Source organism: Heteronotia binoei, chromosome 10 (assembly GCF_032191835.1).
Source record: "Heteronotia binoei isolate CCM8104 ecotype False Entrance Well chromosome 10, APGP_CSIRO_Hbin_v1, whole genome shotgun sequence".
Taxonomy (NCBI): Eukaryota; Metazoa; Chordata; class Lepidosauria; order Squamata; family Gekkonidae; genus Heteronotia; species Heteronotia binoei.
The window spans coordinates 60,644,127-60,664,416 of NC_083232.1; the positions used below are offsets into that span (position 1 = coordinate 60,644,127).

At 39.4% G+C, this 20,290-nt stretch overlaps 1 protein-coding gene across 14 annotated transcripts in view; it reads right to left on the bottom strand.

The window, feature by feature from the left end:
* The window catches only part of SATB1 (SATB homeobox 1), a 146,663-nt gene that overhangs the window by 42,426 nt on the left and 83,947 nt on the right, over window positions 1-20,290 (bottom strand). For all 14 annotated transcript variants that reach the window (XM_060248760.1, XM_060248748.1, XM_060248753.1 and 11 more), the window contains 2 exons: window positions 16,201-16,413; window positions 10,349-10,504 (listed from right to left, as the gene is read on the bottom strand). In XM_060248760.1, coding sequence (XP_060104743.1) covers window positions 10,349-10,504; window positions 16,201-16,413 — 369 coding nt within the window. The remainder of the gene's footprint in view (window positions 1-10,348; window positions 10,505-16,200; window positions 16,414-20,290) is intronic.

The window sequence follows — 20,290 nt, forward strand, 5'->3', positions numbered from 1 at the left end:
CTCCTGTCTCCACTCCCAAAGTCCCTAAATGTTTCCTGAATTGGTCCTGTGTACCCTACACCCCTTTAATTTCATCCACCTTCAGTGGATGCAGGGTGTAACTTGAGTGAGGATTTCTCAGTGTACAGTTTCAGAACCTCTTTAGTTGCTAAGCCTCTGAAAGATATGGTTTCTATACAGTCTTCTGCCTTGGCACTTTTTACTTAGTGTCTAGAACAGGGGTCCTCAACCTACGGCCCGCGGGCCAGATGCGGCCCGCTGAGGACGTTTATGCGGCCCGCCGGGTTATGGCAAAATCAGACCAGAAGTGACGTTCAACCTAAACTTGCGTTAGCAACGCACACTTCCGGCACTGGGCTGAGGTGGCAGAGACAGAGTGTGAGGTGATACCGAGGTGAGGTGAGTTCCCAGGCCAGGGTGTGTGGTGTGGGAAAGGGAGAGAGATGCAGAAGACGGAGAACTGATGGCCCGCGTCCTTGTACAGTAACGGCAGTCCGGCCCTCCAACAGTCTGAGGGACAGTGAACTGGCCCCCTATTTAAAAAGGTTGAGGACCCCTGGTCTAGAAGGACAGAACAGAGCAATGGAAGAGAAACTATACTGTATACCAACAGTAATAAGATCCCTTATCTCACTGCTCAGACCTACACCACTTTAGCCTTCCTTCAAAGCTTGCTCTGAAATACTGTTATCTCCTAAGTTTTGCAAAAACTTCTGCACTGTAATTTCACAGGAGGAAAGAAATGCACTGTGTCCTTAGGGAACCATTATGTACACAGTGCCTTAGGCTGGCTCTGCAAACACACTGTAATTTTAGAAAAGAAAAGAAATGCATTGTGTTCTTAGGCTGTCTCTCTGCCTCTCCCAACACAGTCATGCTCTAGTGTGACCAAGAAAGATGGGTCTGTGCATACAAGAAGGCAAGAAAAAGGCTGAACTTCCACTCCAATGTTAATAAGGATACCCATTTATTTTCTGTTATATAAATGAATGGTAAATATTTATTTCTATGGGTATAATGTAAAGTACTATGCTTGCGGAAAATACTGTGGTTAGAGTAAAACCTATGTATCACCTCTGAGTATGGGTAAGTTCTGCAACCACTAATGGGCTCGTCACTGGAGAGGGAGAAAGCATATGTTGTTTCTTATGGGATGAAGCATATGGTTAATTAGAGTTAGTAGGAGTAGAACCAGTAGACAGCCTTACTCTACTTATTGTGATCATAATAGAAGGGTTGAAGTGCAACTCTCCATTCCTATTCCTCAACACCTGATTAATCACTGAGGCTCTTGGCATTGTAACAGTTAGGACCAGGATAGCTTGTATACTTGAGAAGATTGGGAATCACTTTGTCCATCAAATCTGGACTTTTATAATGGTGTCATAATGGGAAAAATCAACCATGCCTTAACTGGAATAAAAAGCAAAAAACCGAATAAATAAACTATACTGTTGATGAAATTGCAGTTGTATAAGGACTACCCTAATAAACAAAAGAGGTTGGAAAGGGGTATAACCAAAGTTCAACTACTTCTGAAGCTTCTCTCTGTGGCCACAAAGAAGCCTCTTCTATGGCTAGTCTTTATTGCTTGGGAATGTTACCCTCAAATTAATTTTGTTTAATCTCATTTAATCTTATTTAATCTTTGCTCCAGAACTTTTAACATAATGTTCAAAAATGTGAAAGACTATACAGAAACTACACCAATCATCACTGGTCTGACATAAAAAAATGAACAATCATGCATTTTTCCTGTTAATATTAAAAAGCAGAACTTTTGTGTACCAGAAACCTAATGGCCTAGTTCCAATATTTGTCTGTGAAACTCAAAGCTAGTAGAGTAATAAACAATACTGTAGAATTAGTAACACACCTATGAACAGAACAGGCTTGAGATTTTCTAAAATGTGAACTATGATTATAAAGAAGGAAATGTGAGGTTATAAATTCCTAATCACTGTGAACCCTGTTATTTCAGCTGGAGATTATAACTTGAAGAACGGTATTGATGAAATAGGAAGAAAGGTCCTGTGAGTAGATACTGTGTAGGTATGTGTGAGTGTGTGAAGAAGAGAGAATAAGTTATGACAGGCACACCCAGCTATATGTATAGAATATGTTGTTTAATTTCAGGGGGAACAATGAGAGTATTAGCATAAACAATTTTTAAAAGGAAGCTTTAATTAAAAGAGTAAGCTCTGAATATTACTAGTAAAGTATAAGAATATATAAATGCAACAACTACCAATTGAATAGATAGTTTACTACAGTGCTGTGAGAACCTATTAGTTTCACCTAAATTTAAGTGACTGAACAACTGGAATGATAAAGACTGCCGGAAGTTAGGCAATATACTATAACATGCAGCAAATGAGTGGACCAGCGTTATCTCTGATATCAAGTGTTTGTAAGCACATGCAGAGCTGTGTAAATTCTAAAACAGATTTGACCAAACAAGGGCTGGGTTTAAAGGTGCTAAATACTATTAGTTTGCAATGATTCCTGTGTACTTACAAAGAAATTTTCAAAGCAAATCCTAGTTTTAAAAGAGCTCAATTTGTTTCACTGAGGCATCACAATATAAATGTATATATAGCTCCATATATTTTGTGATGTATTTACATACCAGCAACAAAAACTGTCTTCCAACAGATAACATATTTAGGATTGATCATTTCAGTTATGTAGACATACTTAGCTAAAATATATGAAACACAATAAAAACCACTATATTTTTAACCCCGCTGATTTCGATGGGAGAAATTTAAACACATGCTTTCCTCTACTATCAAATTAAAAGGGCTTAAAGTTACCAACATAAACTGCATTGTAATTGTTTTGTACATTTTGAAATTTCGGGTATGCATAGTAAGCTGAAGAAATTTTCATCTTGTATTGTTAAATAAATTTCATCTGGTAATTTTGTGAATTGGTCTGTTTGATCTTATGTTTTCTGCTTTATCTCTGATGTGAATTGCCTGGGAAAGGTGGGATAGAAATGTGAAGAAATAAATAAATGTATGTCTTAGCTGCTGGAACAAAACAATATTTCATTAAAATGCCTAAATGAATACATTGCAAGATTGGACTAACAATGGGTTCAAAGATCAGAAAGCCAAACTATTTTTTAAAATAACTTTCCAATGTTAATATGCCAAGTGAACAGTTAATCACGGATACATAAGAATTACTCTAATACCTTTATACAAGGAAATGCTAGTGCAGTTTAACCAATATTATGATATTAAAAGAGTAATAACAAAATCAGGTATGTGAGCACGAGAGAGAGAAAGAAGTGGCAGGGCCATATACAATGCTTTTCAAATTATCAAACAACAGATGTTGGTTTTTTGACAGCACTATTAAAATCCAAAAACAAAACTCTGTCTTGCTGAAACCATACTTCAGGTAGGCAGCTACAATATATACAGGAGGAATACTTCAGGCCTACATAACCCAACTTCACAAGGAAGAAAACCACCCATCCACCCACTTGCATGCATGTACATTCAAGCCACATTTTGCGTAGCAATAAAGAAGTCCGATGAAACTCTTCAGCACCTGAACTGCAATGATCTAGCTTTCATGTGTAAATAAGACATGCAAATATTTGAGTGCAAAAGACTGGATGAGTATTTGGTAGGCTTCCCAACCCTCCCGCCCTGGCGGGGGACCCCAGGATTTCCAGCCTCTTCCCCCGCTCCCCCAAAAAATGGAAGCAGGGGAAGGGGGGGAAACGGCGCCCATCTTGGAGGACCCAGACTCGCGGAGTGAGCGATGCCGCTGCGCTTCTGCCGCCTTTTCTCTGCTTCACTGTAGCTACGGTGCAGCGGAGAAGAGGAAAGCCCCTCCCCCGACTGGGTGGTTCCTCTAGACGGCGGGAGAAGTGCCTTTCCCCCCTAACCCCCACCATGGCGTTTCTGCCCTTCTTGTTGCTGGTTCCGGCCCTCCTCAGTTTCCTTTTTGCCTTTGGGACCGGTGTGGAGCTGATCCGCTTCCTTTCTCTCCGCTGTTCGTGCAGCAGCAGCAGCCTGTGGGAGCTGGCGCTCCCCAACACAGAGCCGGTGCGAGTCCTCGCGGGGAGTGGGGGGGGGAGAGAAAGCAGCGTGCGAAGGCAACGCGTCTGCCTTCCTGAAACTTTTTCGCCGCAGGTAGCCTGCAGTTGTGCTGGAGGCCACTTGAAATGGGGGAAGAGGGGCCAGTCTGTCTCTTAAGACCCTACCCCTCTCCCCCCGTTTCAAGTGGCCTCCAGCACAACTGCAGGTTACCTGCGGCGAAAAACTACCTGCTGAGTTGACTGGGCACCCTGCTCTGAACTTCAGTACTGGCTGCGCTTGCCTCCCCCCACAGCCGCCCCAGCACCTGACGCCCCCCGCGGCCAGCCAGGCCCGGCTCCGCTGCACCCCAGCCGGCGGCCACAGTCGCCCCAGCACCCGACGCCTCCTGACACCACCCGACGCCTCCCACGGTCAGTCCGCGGCCGGTCCGCACCCCCAACACAAGTCGGCCCACAGCGCCGCCCAGCAGGCCACGCCCGAGCCGATCACGCTGCCCCGTTCTGACCAGCCCCCGCAGGTAACCGCTTGTTTTTTCTCAGGAAAAGGCGAGGTAGAAAGCTCTCAGTCAATATTTGCCTTCCCCAACAGCAGCAACAGACGTAGGCAGCAGCAGGAAGTTTTAAGTGCATAGCAGAGGCGGCAGAAGGTGTTATTCAAGGAGCATTAGCACCAAGCTCCTTGACTGCCGCCATCTTGGTTACTGGTTGTGTGCCGTCCCTTTAAATGTGATGACCATAACTCCCTTTGGAGTTCAATTATGCTTGTCACAGCCTTGATCTTGGCTCCACCCCTAATGTCTCCTGGCTCCACTCCCAAAGTCTCCTGGCTCCACCCCCAAAGTCCCCAGATATTTCTTAAATTGGACTTGGCAACCCTAGTATTTGGTATAAGAAATGAAATCTTTCAGACTCACACTATTTCTTTATAAAATTGTAAACAGGCACCCACTTTCCCATATTACTACCAAACAAAATATATTGCTGTAGCAAATACTATTATGATTTATTCAAAAGGAATTAGGCCTTTTGTTTTAGGAGATCTTCAGACCAATGAATCTTCCAGCAAACAGGAATATCATATATCTGGTCAAGAAAAGAAACTGCGTGAAAATACAAACCTCAAAGAAAGCATTGAGATTCCATAGTACACAGAAGTTCTGGAAGGTACTGCAGTGGACTGAAAGATAAAGGCTGCTCTCTTGTGTAACAGAAACTTAATATTCTAGTGTTTTCTCTGGTTGTCTGTTTCCAGGGTTGCCAGTCCCCAGGTGGGAGCAGGGGATCCCCCAATTTTGTGGGCCTGTCTGCCGCCAGCCTCCTGGCTGGTAGGGGGAAGTCCCACCCCCAATAGCCAACATCCCCATGCGATAACGTCATGCAGAAATGACATCATACCAACTCCCAGAAAGCTCCCTCCCACTCCCACTGATAAGAGATGACGACCTGGGGACCCTATTTCAGCCACAGCTACAAACTGGCTTGTATAAACTAATACACATTTTTTAAGCACTGCACAATTGAATACGTAAATACATGGTGTGTGTGTGTGGGGGGGGGGGAGGTATCACAAACATGGATATTAGATATCACAACCAGTATCTGAAGGTAGTTTTATACTAAAATAAAACTTTTTTTAAAAAAAAGTTCAATAGAAAAGTAGATCGCAAGTATTAGTAATAGTGGGCCTTGTATAAGTTGCTGCCTAATAATAAGCAGGCTCTTTTAAAAAATACATATATGTATTACAAGAGAATATTCCTAGGACAGCAATAATTGGGAAGATATGCAGTGTCATATGCATTTTTAACAAGACTACTAGTGATTTCAGTGACTAATCTCATACCATTTTATTTACCCAAATATTATAGGCAGCATCCCAATGCCATGTTTTCAAGAACCGTTTCCCCCTTTTCTATTTAAAATACTAAATTGCATAATAAACTAAAACAAATTATAAGAAATGTGTGACTACTGCAGTACAGGGAGAATTCAGTGGGGACCCCTCCCACCCCCATACCAATATACACTTCCCTATACCAATGTACATAAAACACAGCATGAAAGTAAGTGGCATTATAGATACAATGTTGATGTTCAGTGGAAAACAGTAAGGATGGGTAATACAGAGGGGTGCAGACAACGGATATTTCTTTTTAATGTATAACCTTCACATGGAAATAAAAAACATCTAAAGAAGCACACAGGTTTGAAGTCGAGCTTAACATTCTATCATAATTAGAAACATTTCAAGAGCCCTGTAATTTCCAATCAAAATTACAGTAATTTCCGATACACAAGCCATGATTCATGACAGAATTTTACATTCCATGAGAGATTATAGTGGCCTGATGTATGACACACTGAGTACAGCGCTAACATAAACAATTCAGTTTAATGTTTAAACAGCACTTGGTGTTTAGAATCCCACAATAAAAGAAACATATTATTGCAGAAATTATCACTTTGACAGTGATTGAAGGGTAGGCAGGCATGTGGCCTGTAAAGCTATAATTTTTTACAGTCCACAGCTTGAGTTTAATCATTTTGATATAACATTTCCAAAATATCCTTTTAAGTATTCCTTACAGCATATAACTTTAAAAAGAAACATCTTTTCTATATAATGAAAAGATGGACCAACTCCCAACTGCAAACATTTCCAAAGTTGAAGCTTAAATAACAAAGCAAAATGCAACACTAGAATATCAGAAACACACTTAATAAAAGAGAGGTCATATTTTGTCAGTTCAGAAATAAAACAGGAATTTCTAGCTTGAGGCTATTTTAAAGACCTGATCAATTAGACTGTTTTATATCTTACATGACTTCATGGCAAGTATAATCTACTTTTCATGTCAATGTTACATTTCACTACACTCTTCCTTTGTAATTCCATACCTGTGCCTAAAGTTGTATATGTCCATACAGTTAACACACTACCCACAGTTAACATATGCTAATTGGAAATGATTACTATAACAATAAGAATCCCACAGAATCATCTGTGCAGAAATCAGTCAATCTAAATCAAGATTCTTTAATGTCTTTGCTTGCTAGTTTTTAAACTTTTAAAATTAAACATAGATTTCAGACAGGTAGTACTTTCATTCCAATTGAACCTGACTGTTGATGCTTAAAATCTAGATCTTTTAAGCACTTTTATAATAGATTTCTAAGGCAATGTCAACAGATGCACCCTATGAGAGAGCCAGTTTGGTGTAGTGGTTACAGTGCTTGATTAGGAATAAGGAAACTGAAGTTCACAGCCTTACTTAGTCATAAGTCTATTGGATGAACACCAGGGGTCAGTCACTTGGTCAATCTAAGCTATTTCACTTATGAGAAGAAAAGAGAATTAGGGGGATGGGATATTTAATAAGTATAGTGTAGCGGTTAGAGCACTGAACTTAGACCTGAGATACCAGGTTTAAATTCCCATGCTGCAATGGAAACTTGTTGGGTGACTTTGGGGCAATCATACATACAAAGTCTAATCTATCTCATGTGGTTGTTGTGAGGATAAAACAGAGTAATGGAGAATAAAGTAAGTTACACTGATTCCCCAAAGGAGAGAAAGGTAGGGTGCAAGTGAAGTAAATAAATGTGCAAAGTTCATTTGCATTGAGACAGCAACAGCAAAAAGTCCTGATTTTTTGTGATGGGTTCAAAATTTGATGCGGTCATCCAAGAGAATAATATTGGGATAGTGAGCAAAACTAACTGTCAGTACTCTGCAGTAGTTCTAAGGGCAAACTCAGTATTAGAACTGAGGAAGACATCTCTATAAATTGTCAGTTTCAACATTCTATATGTATTATGCTTAATGCAACCAAGAACTAGATAGGTTGGAAGGGACTGGAGTGGGAAATAAATGTACAAAAGAAAATAGGTCTTTGTTTTCCACCCTAAGCAAGACCTAATACTGGAGCTAACAGGTCTTCCCACATTACCCATTGGAAGGAAGAAGGGAATGAAGGAAAGCAATTCCAATAAATTTTTGGCAACAGGTCCAGAACAAAACATATGACTACTTGATGAACTTTAACAATATGATACAAATCCATGTGGATTAAACAAACTCATGGATTAACTAAAATATGAAGGCCTTGTTCAACAGCAGAGTATCTCAAATTGCTAGAGATTAGAGAGGAATAACCTGGATCCGGGTTGTGAGGTTCCAAGAGAAATATGGTGGATTATTGTAAAATATGTAGTGCTAAACAACTGGTCTGATATTTAGTTACAAAGCTTCTATTACAAAGGTTTTCTATTAATATATACACCAGAGAAAATGCAATTTGCTGTAGCATTTGACAAAACCACAAAACATGCCAAACTCAGAGCTTTATTTGTGACAGCAGCATGAAAAAACCCAGACTACTGAAGCAATGAGTTCCTTTATTTTTTTTAATCAAGACAAAATTTGTCCTACTTAATTATGTACCCTTTCTAAAATTTCTGTTGCTGATAGTAATTCGTGAACTAAGTCATGTCAGTTCTTTATTCTTTCTCTTCCATTGGCATGTTAACTGATGAGTATGGTTATACCAATAAAGGTGTGATATTGATACTGATGAGTAATGTTTTTTGAATTCCTGCTTATTCTCAATTTTTAATGTTGTTGATATAAATGCTTGTTTTAACACTTTGAAAGAAGGGGATATAGAAGTATGTCACAATGCAAACCAGTGGTGGTATAGAAAGAAGTGGAGGAGAAGGTGAGTACATGCAGTCAGTGAAGAATAAAAAACAGGACTATCTAAGGATTGGCTCCTGCCAGCTTTTTCACCCAATTATATTCCCAACAAAATGCAAGATCCCAAATGTACCTGCATAGCCATTTTGGATAGCCAAAGGGCACCTTCTCTTGCCATTTTTCCAACATAAAAAACAACAAAAGAAAAGCGTTCTGCAAGATGTGTGCAACATTACAGAAAGAAACACATGTGCACATTGGAACAAAAAAAAGAAAAAATGGCTGCCTACACCTTCACAAAGAACCACCACCAGAAGCTGATACTGAATGCCCATATGAAGCTGCCTTATATTGAAACAGACCCCCAAAATGGCCTCCACTCCACTGCCTCCAAAATGGTCGCTGTCCTTATGTAGAAGAAGCAAATATGGCCGACTCTGCCTGAAACAGCCCAGAAAACAAAATGCTTAGGCCCTGAACAAAATCCCCTTTCCCTTAGCCAAACTGAAAGGGAAAGGTGCACCAAAAAACTCCACCACCCTGAGTACCCTCAAATCCTTAGTTTGGGGGGAAGGGGAAGAAGTAACAGGCTGTGAAAATGGAGCTCCTCTTCTTAAACGCCAACAGTCCAATGTTGCGAAACAGAGGCCCGATTGCAGCAGCTGAACTGAATACAAGCCCCTACAGCCTCCGTCCAGGCCGCTCTTCAGGAGCGTGCCTTATCTACGCTCTGATCAGGCAGCAGAGGGGCATGTGAACGCACTGCCTCCCAGCCTTAAATTAACAAACGCAGCAGAGCAGCCCACGGAGCTCCGTCTGCCCCGATCTCAGCCTGGAGACTGAGGTAGAGGGTGGATGGTGCTTCTGCTATCACAGCAAGCCCCGCCCCTTCAAAAATGCACCCAAATGGGCCGTAAAAGTCCTCCCTTTCTTCCCAGGGATGCAAAGACATTCCAGCAGCCTAGCAGAGTGCTGCTGGCCTGCTAGAAACGAAATGTACGTGCATAGCCATTTTGAATAGCCAAAGGGGACCTTCTCTTGCCTTTTTTCCAACATAAAAAACAACAAAAGAAAAGCGTTCTGCAAGATGTATGCAACATTACAGAAAGAAACACATGTGCACATTGGAACAAAAAAAAAAAGAAAAACTGGACTTAAGAATGAATTCATTACACTGTAGGATAAAGTTGTAACAAAACACAGCTAACATGGTGATGTAATATGTTACTTCTGAATTAATAAAAGTGTAGAACTGGCCCTCTGAATGACTGGGGTTATGTACTCTGAACTATTCCAGCAGACAAAAGTTAATATTCTACATTTCAGTCAAGTACATCAGGTTATCACAACAGCTCAAAATCCAGAGAAAGGTAAGGCTATTTTAAAAGACTCCTTGAGCTGCATAGAAATCAAGCAGTTATCTCTTTACTAGAGTCCACTCAATCAAGTTTAACATTTTGCAGACTGCATGCATACTCTCTCCATTACCCTGCATTCTTCCCCATAAAAACCCAGCTAAACTCCATAGTGGAACAAATGCTGGAAAATGTTTTAGTGCAAGTCAACTTGATGATGCCTCATAAAGTCCTTACCTGGCTTTTAGTTGCTGCAACTTTTGCAAATAATGCTTGGGACACTTTTGCTCTCTTCATTTCCTGCTGGATCTCATCATAAATGGAAGCATTAATGTTCATAGTATTGTTTTCCGGTTTTCCATTCCTTTCTGTTGCGATAGCAGCTGTTTTCACCTATACAGTAATATATGAATGTCATATATGAATGATATTTCCCTTTTCAAATAAGTAACAATTGTCATCATACTCTGCACTTTTAAATCCCCTTAATTAGAAGGTACATCAAAATCAGTGAGGTTTACTTTTGTGTAAGCATGCTTGGTACTGAAAGAATTATATCTTTCATACAAGCTTCCTTTGAAATGTGTGAAATAGACCAACAGACGCTTGCAAATAGCTGAATGAACTTTCACGATAGAGAGGCTGCAATTGGACTGTTAGAGTCACTAAAGAAATTAAGCACATGGAAACACTGAATACAGTCATGTTTGTATCATCTTTAAGTCTTTCACTTATTTTTCATTACTGTGGTGGAATGGCTACAGTGCTGGGTTTTGACTGGGGAAGTATGATTTCAAATTTCTGCTTAGCCATAATATTCACTGGGTAACCTCTGGACAGTCACTCTTTCTCAGCCTAAAGAGGCTGAATCATATAATGCTTTCTTGCTTTTCATAGAGGGCTGTTTATAAATGCCTGTATTTAATTAATATCTATTTTGCTTTGTTTGTTTATTATTGTAAGCTGCCTTGGGTAGGTTCCTAAGAGATGGCATAATAATTTTCTAAATAAAGTGCCTTAAAGCAACTTTTTTAAAAAAAAACAAAAACAGTGCTGGTGAAGGACTGAAAAATCTTGAACACAAACCATCCCTGCTCTCTTTCTCACCATCATGTACAGCCGAAACTTCATCCTTCACTGAAAGCTCTCTTGAACAGCTCTCTTAAGGAAGACTGCTTTGAAACCCAGCCAATACAGGAACTCGCTCTTGCTCAGAGAGGCTGTTCCAAAGGCTGGTGCTATAGCTGAATGCCCTAGAGCTGTAACAGTTATCAGAAAAGGCTCAGAAGAGAACTCTGAGCTGAAAGTGGTTAGAAAGCTGGCTAAGAATTATGTGGCAGAAAGCCCTGTCAGTCTGGCATAAGTGCTATGGTGACAGGATAAGTGCTATGGTGACATAGGAGGGTAAGCAGCCTGGGTAAAGCTGGAGTTCTTGGCTTCCTATGCCTCCCTAGCCCTAGGAATGTCCCTGAAGGTAGTGTAAAGTTATGCCAATAAAAACTGTGGAACAACCACAAGAACCCATGCAGTGGGAAAGTCTGCCCAGGTTCTTACAAGAGAAATGAACTTTCAAGTAACAGTGTGTGTGTGTGTCTATGTGCAATAATAACAGTACTGCCCATGGCTCCTCAGAGGAAGGGCACAATTTCAGTGTTAGGTATCAAATAAACAAATGTTTAATTTTACTTTTTATTTAAAACGTAATCTACAATGCTGTCCTATTAAGTCTTGTTTCTGTAGCTCTTCTCTGCACAGAACAAAAACAATTTAATGCTTTTTTAGACAAACTGTCTAGTTAACTTCAAATGCATTTCAATCTCTGAATGTATCTTAAACCGGAATTTTTTTTGAATATTTATACTGCGAATTGCCACAGTGCCATAAATTACCTCTGTAGTCATCAAACCTGCTACATGGTTCTCTTTTCTGTTTACCAGAAAAACGTAGCAATTGTGTTGAGCCATTATGCACTGAAGTACTTCTTCATTCACCTAAAGCAATTGTTTTCTCAAGACTAGAGAGAATAATGATTTAAAAGTGGGCCCACATGGATTAAATGAGCTAAATCAGAAACATGGTGAAAGAGAATAATTAAATTATACGAACATTGGCAGATAGGGATATCAGTTCCAGGTTTTTTATTCTGAACGCCTCATACAAAGAATACGTACAGTAACCCATGATTTTTCTCAAATCACTGAGTCAGTACACTATATATATATACACCACTGATACATTTTTGAAATTATCATCACGTTATTTTTATGAGGAAATTAATGAGAGCATATATTAACTTTGGATGTAGATTGCTTAAGAAAGTTTATTTCATTTTTAAAAGTCCTGTACAACAAAGCAATCTCAAAATGATTCTTTTCTTTCCTAACTTTCTCTTGGTAGTATGCATGATTAGGTTATGTTGCGGTGAGCACTACTTAATATTGCTAATTAACCTCTAGGAGGCTATCTATAAAATGCTCCCCCCCTCCCCCGTTAAGGATCAGTCACAATTTACTGCTATACTTCACAAATCTATTTCAAAAAAGGAAGAGGTTTATAACACTCAGTTTCCTAAAGGAAATTTAGTGTTTAGGGTAGAAATGAACTCAAGAGAGAGCTCTGTGAGAAAAAGTGCTAGCAAAGGACATAAAACCTTCAAAAATGTTAAACTGGAACACCACCAAAATCCATAATAAAAGTTATTACTTATATAGCTACATCATTACATATGGCAGTTCACAAAATGTGAAACAAATGCCTGTTAAAAAAGTACATCTTAAAAACAGTGCAACTAGGCATCACCTAATAAGTTATTTGTAATTGTGACAAAACTGCTACTATTTTTATGAAACTGCCATAAATGTTTGCAAAGACATGCCCAAAAAAGAATAATTTCCATTCCTAGTACTTATTTTAAAGTACACAGAAAAACTTCTTTACTAGCTAATCTGTATGAATGTCCTCACTAATTATAAAAATAGGAAATTCTGGAGTTATATTTTCTGAACAAAGCACAATTAGGTAAACGAACAGGTTTCCACAAATATGGGAGCTCACATTATTTTTCCCAGGTGAAAATAAAACAAAAAATCTTTTATAATGCATTCCCATAACTACTGTTTTAGTTTTAGGAACAAAAACCTTTTTAAATCCTGGTTTAGCTTTTAATATTACATTACACATTAAAATTCATAAAATTCATTCCAGGCAAAACAAACTACTTTTTAGTTCTTCTCTGCAAATGGCATGAAAGGTATAATAAATGTGGTTGCTTTCAAAATGGCTTTTTATCAGGACAAAGTTTACTACTCCATTATTATGGTGGCGCCTGGAAGTACAGTTATATTTAAGTGTGAGTGTTTCCATTAACTCTTCTCTCCATGGTGGTTTTTCAAGGATGGAAGGTTGTATTTTATATTTTGGCCATTTCACATGTGTCATTAAAATAAGACTTGGCACACAGATTGTCAATTAGAACTATTTTCTATTTAGAGAAAGACTAGGCACTTAGATTTCAAAGGTGTTTAAATAATCTTAGTAAATGTACACTGAAATGTAACATTTGAAATCAGGACTTGTGAGTACCACACAAATATGAAGGTTGATTCCATCTTGGCACCCAAAAGACTAAAACCATGAGGGTCCAAGAAATATCTAGATCAGAGACCTAAGCCTGATTTATGTTTGATCTGCTTTTTAGAAATGTTCAAAAATAATTTTCAAAGAAAAAATGTCAGAGTGCAAAGACTAAAGCAAAATACAGCTTGCTTACATACTGCATAAAATACACACATGATAAAATCACTTACATGCTGCATGTAATACACACATGATAAACAGATTAATGTAGGAAGTATCAAACAAGTAGTCAGTACTAAGCATTTCAATACACAAATCCATGCAAGTAGCTGACAGATTTCTTATAAAATGTGATCTATTTCAACAAAGCTCTTTTTTGAAAGACCATGTACTCATTGTAAAATGATCTAGTATAAAAAAAGAACCATCTCTGAGAGAAAGAAAAACCCATTCCTTAGAGGAGTTGCTGTTCTTTGATACTTTCTGCACTTTGTTATTTGCTGGGACTAGCTTTTTGGTTTTTTTCTTGAGAAATCAGCAGTGATTTCAATGGAAATTGGATAATGTCTTGTACTTCCAGCTATAATCATTATTAAAACAGAGATCCAAATATCAGTAGATGCTGACTGAAAATCCTAGACATTATAAAACTCTTGGAGGACTCATATATCCTTTCCGTACATTTACTATATCTTCTGAATTAAAAGGCAAAACAAAAAAAGTATGCTGCGATAGGGGAATGAAGTGGAAGATTATATGTTTTTCCTGTATGCTCTGATGTATCAAGGCCTTAAGAATCCTAAAAGTAAAAAAGAATAAATACACTGATTTTCTAGGTACTATTGGACAGTTAGTTAACGTAACATGCACACCATAAGGAGATGATCAAATGAGGGGAGACTGGAATTCAACACAGGATCTTTTTTTTGTTTTAAAGTTACAAACATCAGAGCTACTGTGAGCCTGTTGATAGATATATTAGGCTTCAGAGATTTGGGTTAAAATATGTTAGCTGGATTCTAATTCTCGCTCTATTTGCACCATCTTCTGTTATGGAGACAGTCCTCTACTGTGGAGCACATTCCTCTGGTGCTTGGTGCTTCCATTCAAGCAAGACCAATGTCTTTCAACATCGAGAGCGAGCATGGTGTGATGATTAGCGGCAGCAGCCTCATTCCCCTCTCCTCCATACAAAGCCTGCTGGGTGACCTTAAGCCAGTCATAATTTTCTCAAAGCTCTCTCAGCCCTGCCTACCTCACAAGGTGACTTTTATGGGGAGAAGAAGGAAAAGAGATTCTAAGCTGCTTTGAGACTCCTTAGGATAGAGAAAAGCTGGATATAAAAACCAACTTTTTATTCAATAAGCTCTGCACCAGAGAACTTCCCTCACAACAGGTAAGAGTGCAGTGAATAGAAGCAGGGCTTTTTTTGAGTAGGAATGCTTGGCGGCAGGAGATGTGGTCTAATATGTAAATGAGTTCCTGCTGAGCTTTTTCTACCAAAAAAGCCCTGAATAGAAGTGTGTGTGTGTAGGAGGTGATGGAAAAGCTTATGTATATTTCCTATCAATATTCTCTGAAGCCAAAAGCCAGAACTGTTTGTTAGCTTCAGAGTTTCTTGTCTGCATAGGTTTATAAAGATTGCCCCCCAAGTCGGAATGAAGAGTCGGACACAAGGTATTGGTATAACTAAAGGCCAATTTATTAAATATAATAATAAATGGCAAGGACAACCAGAACTGCCTGGTCAGGGCCAGGGGTCTCAACAGACCACGCCCCTGCCATTAGCAGGCGAGAGACCCAGCCCCCAGCCCAGCAAAGAGGCAAGCCCCAGAGGGCCCAACCACCAGACGCACATCTCAATGGAAGGCACCCTCTAGTCGAGTCTCGAGGACAGTCTGCATTCTCCCACCCCGGGTCATTACCCAAAGGTTGATCCTGCCAGACCCCTAATTCCCCAAAAGGGGGATGCTTTCTGGTTCTCCCGTAGCCACATAATACCATAAACCCCGTAAAAACCTGCCAAACTAAAGTGACCAACCTATTTAACAGCACCTCCTTATAGCCAAATCCACAGTCCACTGACCTGCTATGCAGGGTAGGCAACCCCCCCCCCCCAGCAAACAGCCAATCAGCTGTAAAGCAAAAAAATCCTACCTGGCCCCCCAAACCATGAGGCGACCAGCACTTGCCTACATAACAAACAGGGCAGGTGGGAGGACCTACCTTCTGCTGGGGACTGAGAAGGGAGTCAGATGTTCCTGCAGTTACAACGGGAAAGCCCCGCCCCCCTCCTAAGCGCGCCCAAATGGGCTGCAACAGTCTTCTCTTCCCTTCCAGTGCGGCAAACACGCTCCTGCAGCGTAGCAGCATTGCTGCTGGCTGCTAGAAATGGATTATAAAAGATTTTTTAAAAATGGCTCAGACCACTGCTCAGGTTTCAAAATACTATACAGATTTTTTCTTCAGACATTACTGACAAACAGATGAGAAATACATGAAAAACAATTTACTTGTGGAGGTCGGCTGGGTGGTGTGCTTATAAGAGGTGTGGGGCCCATAGCAGAAGCGGCATTCAAACTCCTTTCCCTTTCATCCTGGTATATGCGATCTCTTTCTGCTTCTGGCAGCTGCAAGAAATTCTGCATAGCCCGAAGGTTTACCAGTAGAGACTGTGAAGCTGTCTTGGGGTCTTCTTCCTTTCGCAGGATTTCTGAGAGCAAGCCCTATAAAAGGAAATACCAAACAAACAAACAAAAAAAAATAAAAATAAAAACCAACCCCCAAAACATAAAACATCCCATTACACTATGCAGTCAGTCACTACTAATCATTCTTTTCTTTGTTTTTCTAACTTTGGAAAGTATGCTGCAAAAAGACATTCATCCTGCATAAGAATATACTACTGACAATTGAGGTAATGCAGAAGAGAGCTTCAATTGTAGTCTTAATTTTATTAAGCATCTGCTTTATGCGCAATACAAACTGAATCTGCTTAATTGGGCTCCTCTTTTTTACTGACTTAACTTGCCATGAAATCTTTCTAAGACAGACAATAATAAGAATAAATAAAATCCAAGTAGTTCTGAAGCATTTTACACCATTCTTATTCAAAGCCTGAAATAAAGCAAATACAAAGGCAGAGAACCTTTTTCTGGAAAGTTTGGACCCCTATAAAACTTACAAATGAGACTAAAAGAATTGTGGTAGGGTACAAATCCAAAATCCAGGTATATTTTTAGAATTGTTTAGGATGTATACACACAGAAATCACAGGGTTATGCATTGTGTTCTCTCGACACAATGCTATATACTAGCTGATTTTTTTTTTTTTTAAAAAAAGAGGGATACACAGTGTTTGTTTTATTCCATCATTTATATATTTAGGAAGTTTCTATACTGATCATTTCACCTCAGCTCAGTTTTTAAGTCACTTTGCATCCCAGAATATGGAATTAATAGAATATGGAATTTAGAATTTAGGAAGTGGGCACAAAACCAGCAGTGTGCTGGCATTTCCATGTCTGAGGTTTTTTAGTATATTTTAAGTTCAATTTTCAGACTGTTGGGTCAACAGAACAAATGGTGGCTCCTCAGGGATGTTTCGGGTGTGAAAAACACCGTGGATGGAAGGTGACCTCATCATGTGAAATGATCACAATTTACACTGAGTTCTTGCATGTCTGAAAATTAAGTTTTAAACATCATTGAGTGCTGTGGACATGGAACGTCTGGCACAAGTTTGGGTTTGCCCTTTGACTAGATAGTCTAGTGAATTTGAATTTTTAATTCAGTGTTTGCTTGAGTTACCAGCAATCATCTGCTCTTTAAATGCCCAAGAAGGATATACCTATGATCACTTTGTCATGCATACTATGGATTACATTAGTGGGGAATATCTTTGTGCAGGGACTGCTAGTTCAGCTAAAAGAGACCACAGGTGAAGCAAATCATCAAGAGCAGGGAATAATAAACAGAATTATTTGGTGGTGCAAGATAAAGCAGTATTTGTAAGAAAAGGTGTGAATATAGGATCTGGTAAGGAACTGAAATCAGCTGCCGTAACTACCATCTACCAACAGAGCAACTAAGGTATCTTCTTGTATTTGAAATTATTTTAAATGATTTTGTATTTAGTATTAAGGAGGAAAGAATATTTTGAATATTTATGAAGAAAATTACCATAAAAATCCCAAAAAGTTAAATTACCAAATAATACATTTTTATAAATGATCAATGTTACAATATGAAGAGGGATTTCTAAAACTAAAAAAAGGTAAAGGTAGTTCCCTGTGCAAGCAACAGTCATTTCCAACTCTGGGGTGATGTTGCATCATGACGTTTTTACGGCAGACTTTTTAGCGGGGTTGTTTGCCATTGCCTTCCCCAGTCATCTACGCTGTAATCATTTTACCGACCTCGGGAGGATGGAAGGCTGAGTCAACCTTGAGCTGGTTACCTGAACCCAGCTTCCGCCAGGATCAAACTCAGGTCGTGATCAGAGCGTCAACTGCAGTATTGCAGCTTTACCACTCTGCACCACTGGGCTTCTAAAACTATTCAGGCAGTTTTTCTTGTATACCTAAAAGAATGACTATTGGAATGGACTAGTACCATATTTACTTTTTAAGCAACATTAAATAGTGTTACTGCTTCAACTTCAGAGCTTGATTCAAAGGCCTTAAAACTTGTTTCCTAATTCTTGCCACCTATAATTGAAGTAAGTCCTGTTTATTTCAATGGGATTTGTCTCCATGCACCTCCTTACGGAGTACACTGGCTAAAATCAGGATGCTTGTTCAATATCTTACTTAAATTCATTTTTCATATTCATATTTCCAAGACTCCTAAAAGAATCAGTTTTGATTGTTTTTTTAAAAAAAACAACGCCACCACCCTATTGACTGTTTCAAACTTTGTAAATCATTACAAATATATTTGAGGGATTAATAACTGAAACAATTTCAGCCCATTTTCAAATATTAATAAACCGTTGTAATAATCTTTTTCTGTGTTTTAAAGATTTGTACATTCTAGTGTACTTAGTAACTACTATTTTAATGAAACAGGCAAATGTAAATTAGCCACCTCTAGTTTAGGAACTTCTGGAGAGTGGGTGGTGTCAGACTACGGTATTAAAGAACCAAATCTGAATCCCCACAACGCTCATGGGGTAACATTGGGCCAGTCAAACCCTCGCCCAAGCCACTGCACAGGGTGGTTGTAAGGAAAAAATGGATGAGAGATAAGCAGTGTAATCTGCTTTGATTCCTCACTGGGGAGAAAGAGAAGGGTATGCATGAAATAAAGAAATCTGGGTAAGGGAATAAGCTCAGTATGGATATAATGTTATTTTAGGACTTCTGTTTCTTTTAGGCTCTGTGGCATACCATAAGGTCTGTACTCCAAAGCTGTCTTTACTATATGAGAACTGACCTCTGTAGTCTGAAGATCAGCTATAATTTGAGAGAACTCCAGGCCCCATCTTCAGGTTGGTAACCCTTGGCTAAAGAAATACTTTCAACCTTCTACTCTAGTCTTCCTGAGCAGAATACTATGTAATGCCAATGCTATGGCAGAATTACCTGTTTTCCAAAAAGGTAGTTAGCAGCATTTCTGAGTGAGATACTGCTCTGGATATGCCTTTTGATTAGAAAGCTGTATGCCCAGAGCAGCTACTTGGACAGAGATACAACAAGAGATCTCCTCTGAAAGCAGTGTAATTTTGCTCATGTCTCCATCAAGAATGATTGAATGTTCCAATCATTCCCAAGGAAAACATACACCAGAATTATTTGCCCTTGGAGAAGGTGTGCCATGTCTCAGAGGTCTTTAATTATTTAATGTGTTTATTTCTTGCAGTACTCTATCAGATCATACCAATAAGCCCCTACACTTCATTTGAGAATGATAGTATAGAAAGTGTATGCAGGGAACCAGTTTTCATACAACTCCTTTTCCCATTAAGGGAATATTAGAGAATAGTCCTTCCTTCCTTCCTCATCTTCGATCAACCTCTAGGAATTATACACAAGAAGCTGCCTTATACTGAATTAGACTATCAGTCTATCAAGATCAGTATTGTCTACACAGACTTAGTGGCTCTCCAGGTTAGAGGTCTTTCATATTGCCTGGTCCTTTTTAACTGGAAGTGCCACGGATTAAAGTTGAGAGCTTCTGCAAGCAAAGCAGAGGCCCTTCCACTGAGCCAGAGTCCCTTCTCAACTACAGCTGCTTACTCCCCATGCTTCTGATAGGTAAGAGTTAACTAGTACTCTTGGAACATATGAAGCCGCCTTATACTGAATCAGACCCTTGGTCCATCAAAGTCAGTATTGTCTTCTCAGACTGGCAGCGACTCTCCAGGGTCTCAAACTGAGGATTTTCACGCCTACTTGCCTGGACCCTTTTTGGAGATGCCAGGGATTGAACCTGGGACCTTCTGCTTACCAAGCAGATGCTCTACCACTGAGCCACCATCCCTCTCTTCAGGGGTAGATTTGGTCTCTGGGTCTTTAGTTGTGAATCTCTAACTTATTTGGATATCTAGATCTTGTTATATGTTTGCATGATTCTACAATATTTTTCTTATACTCCTGGCCT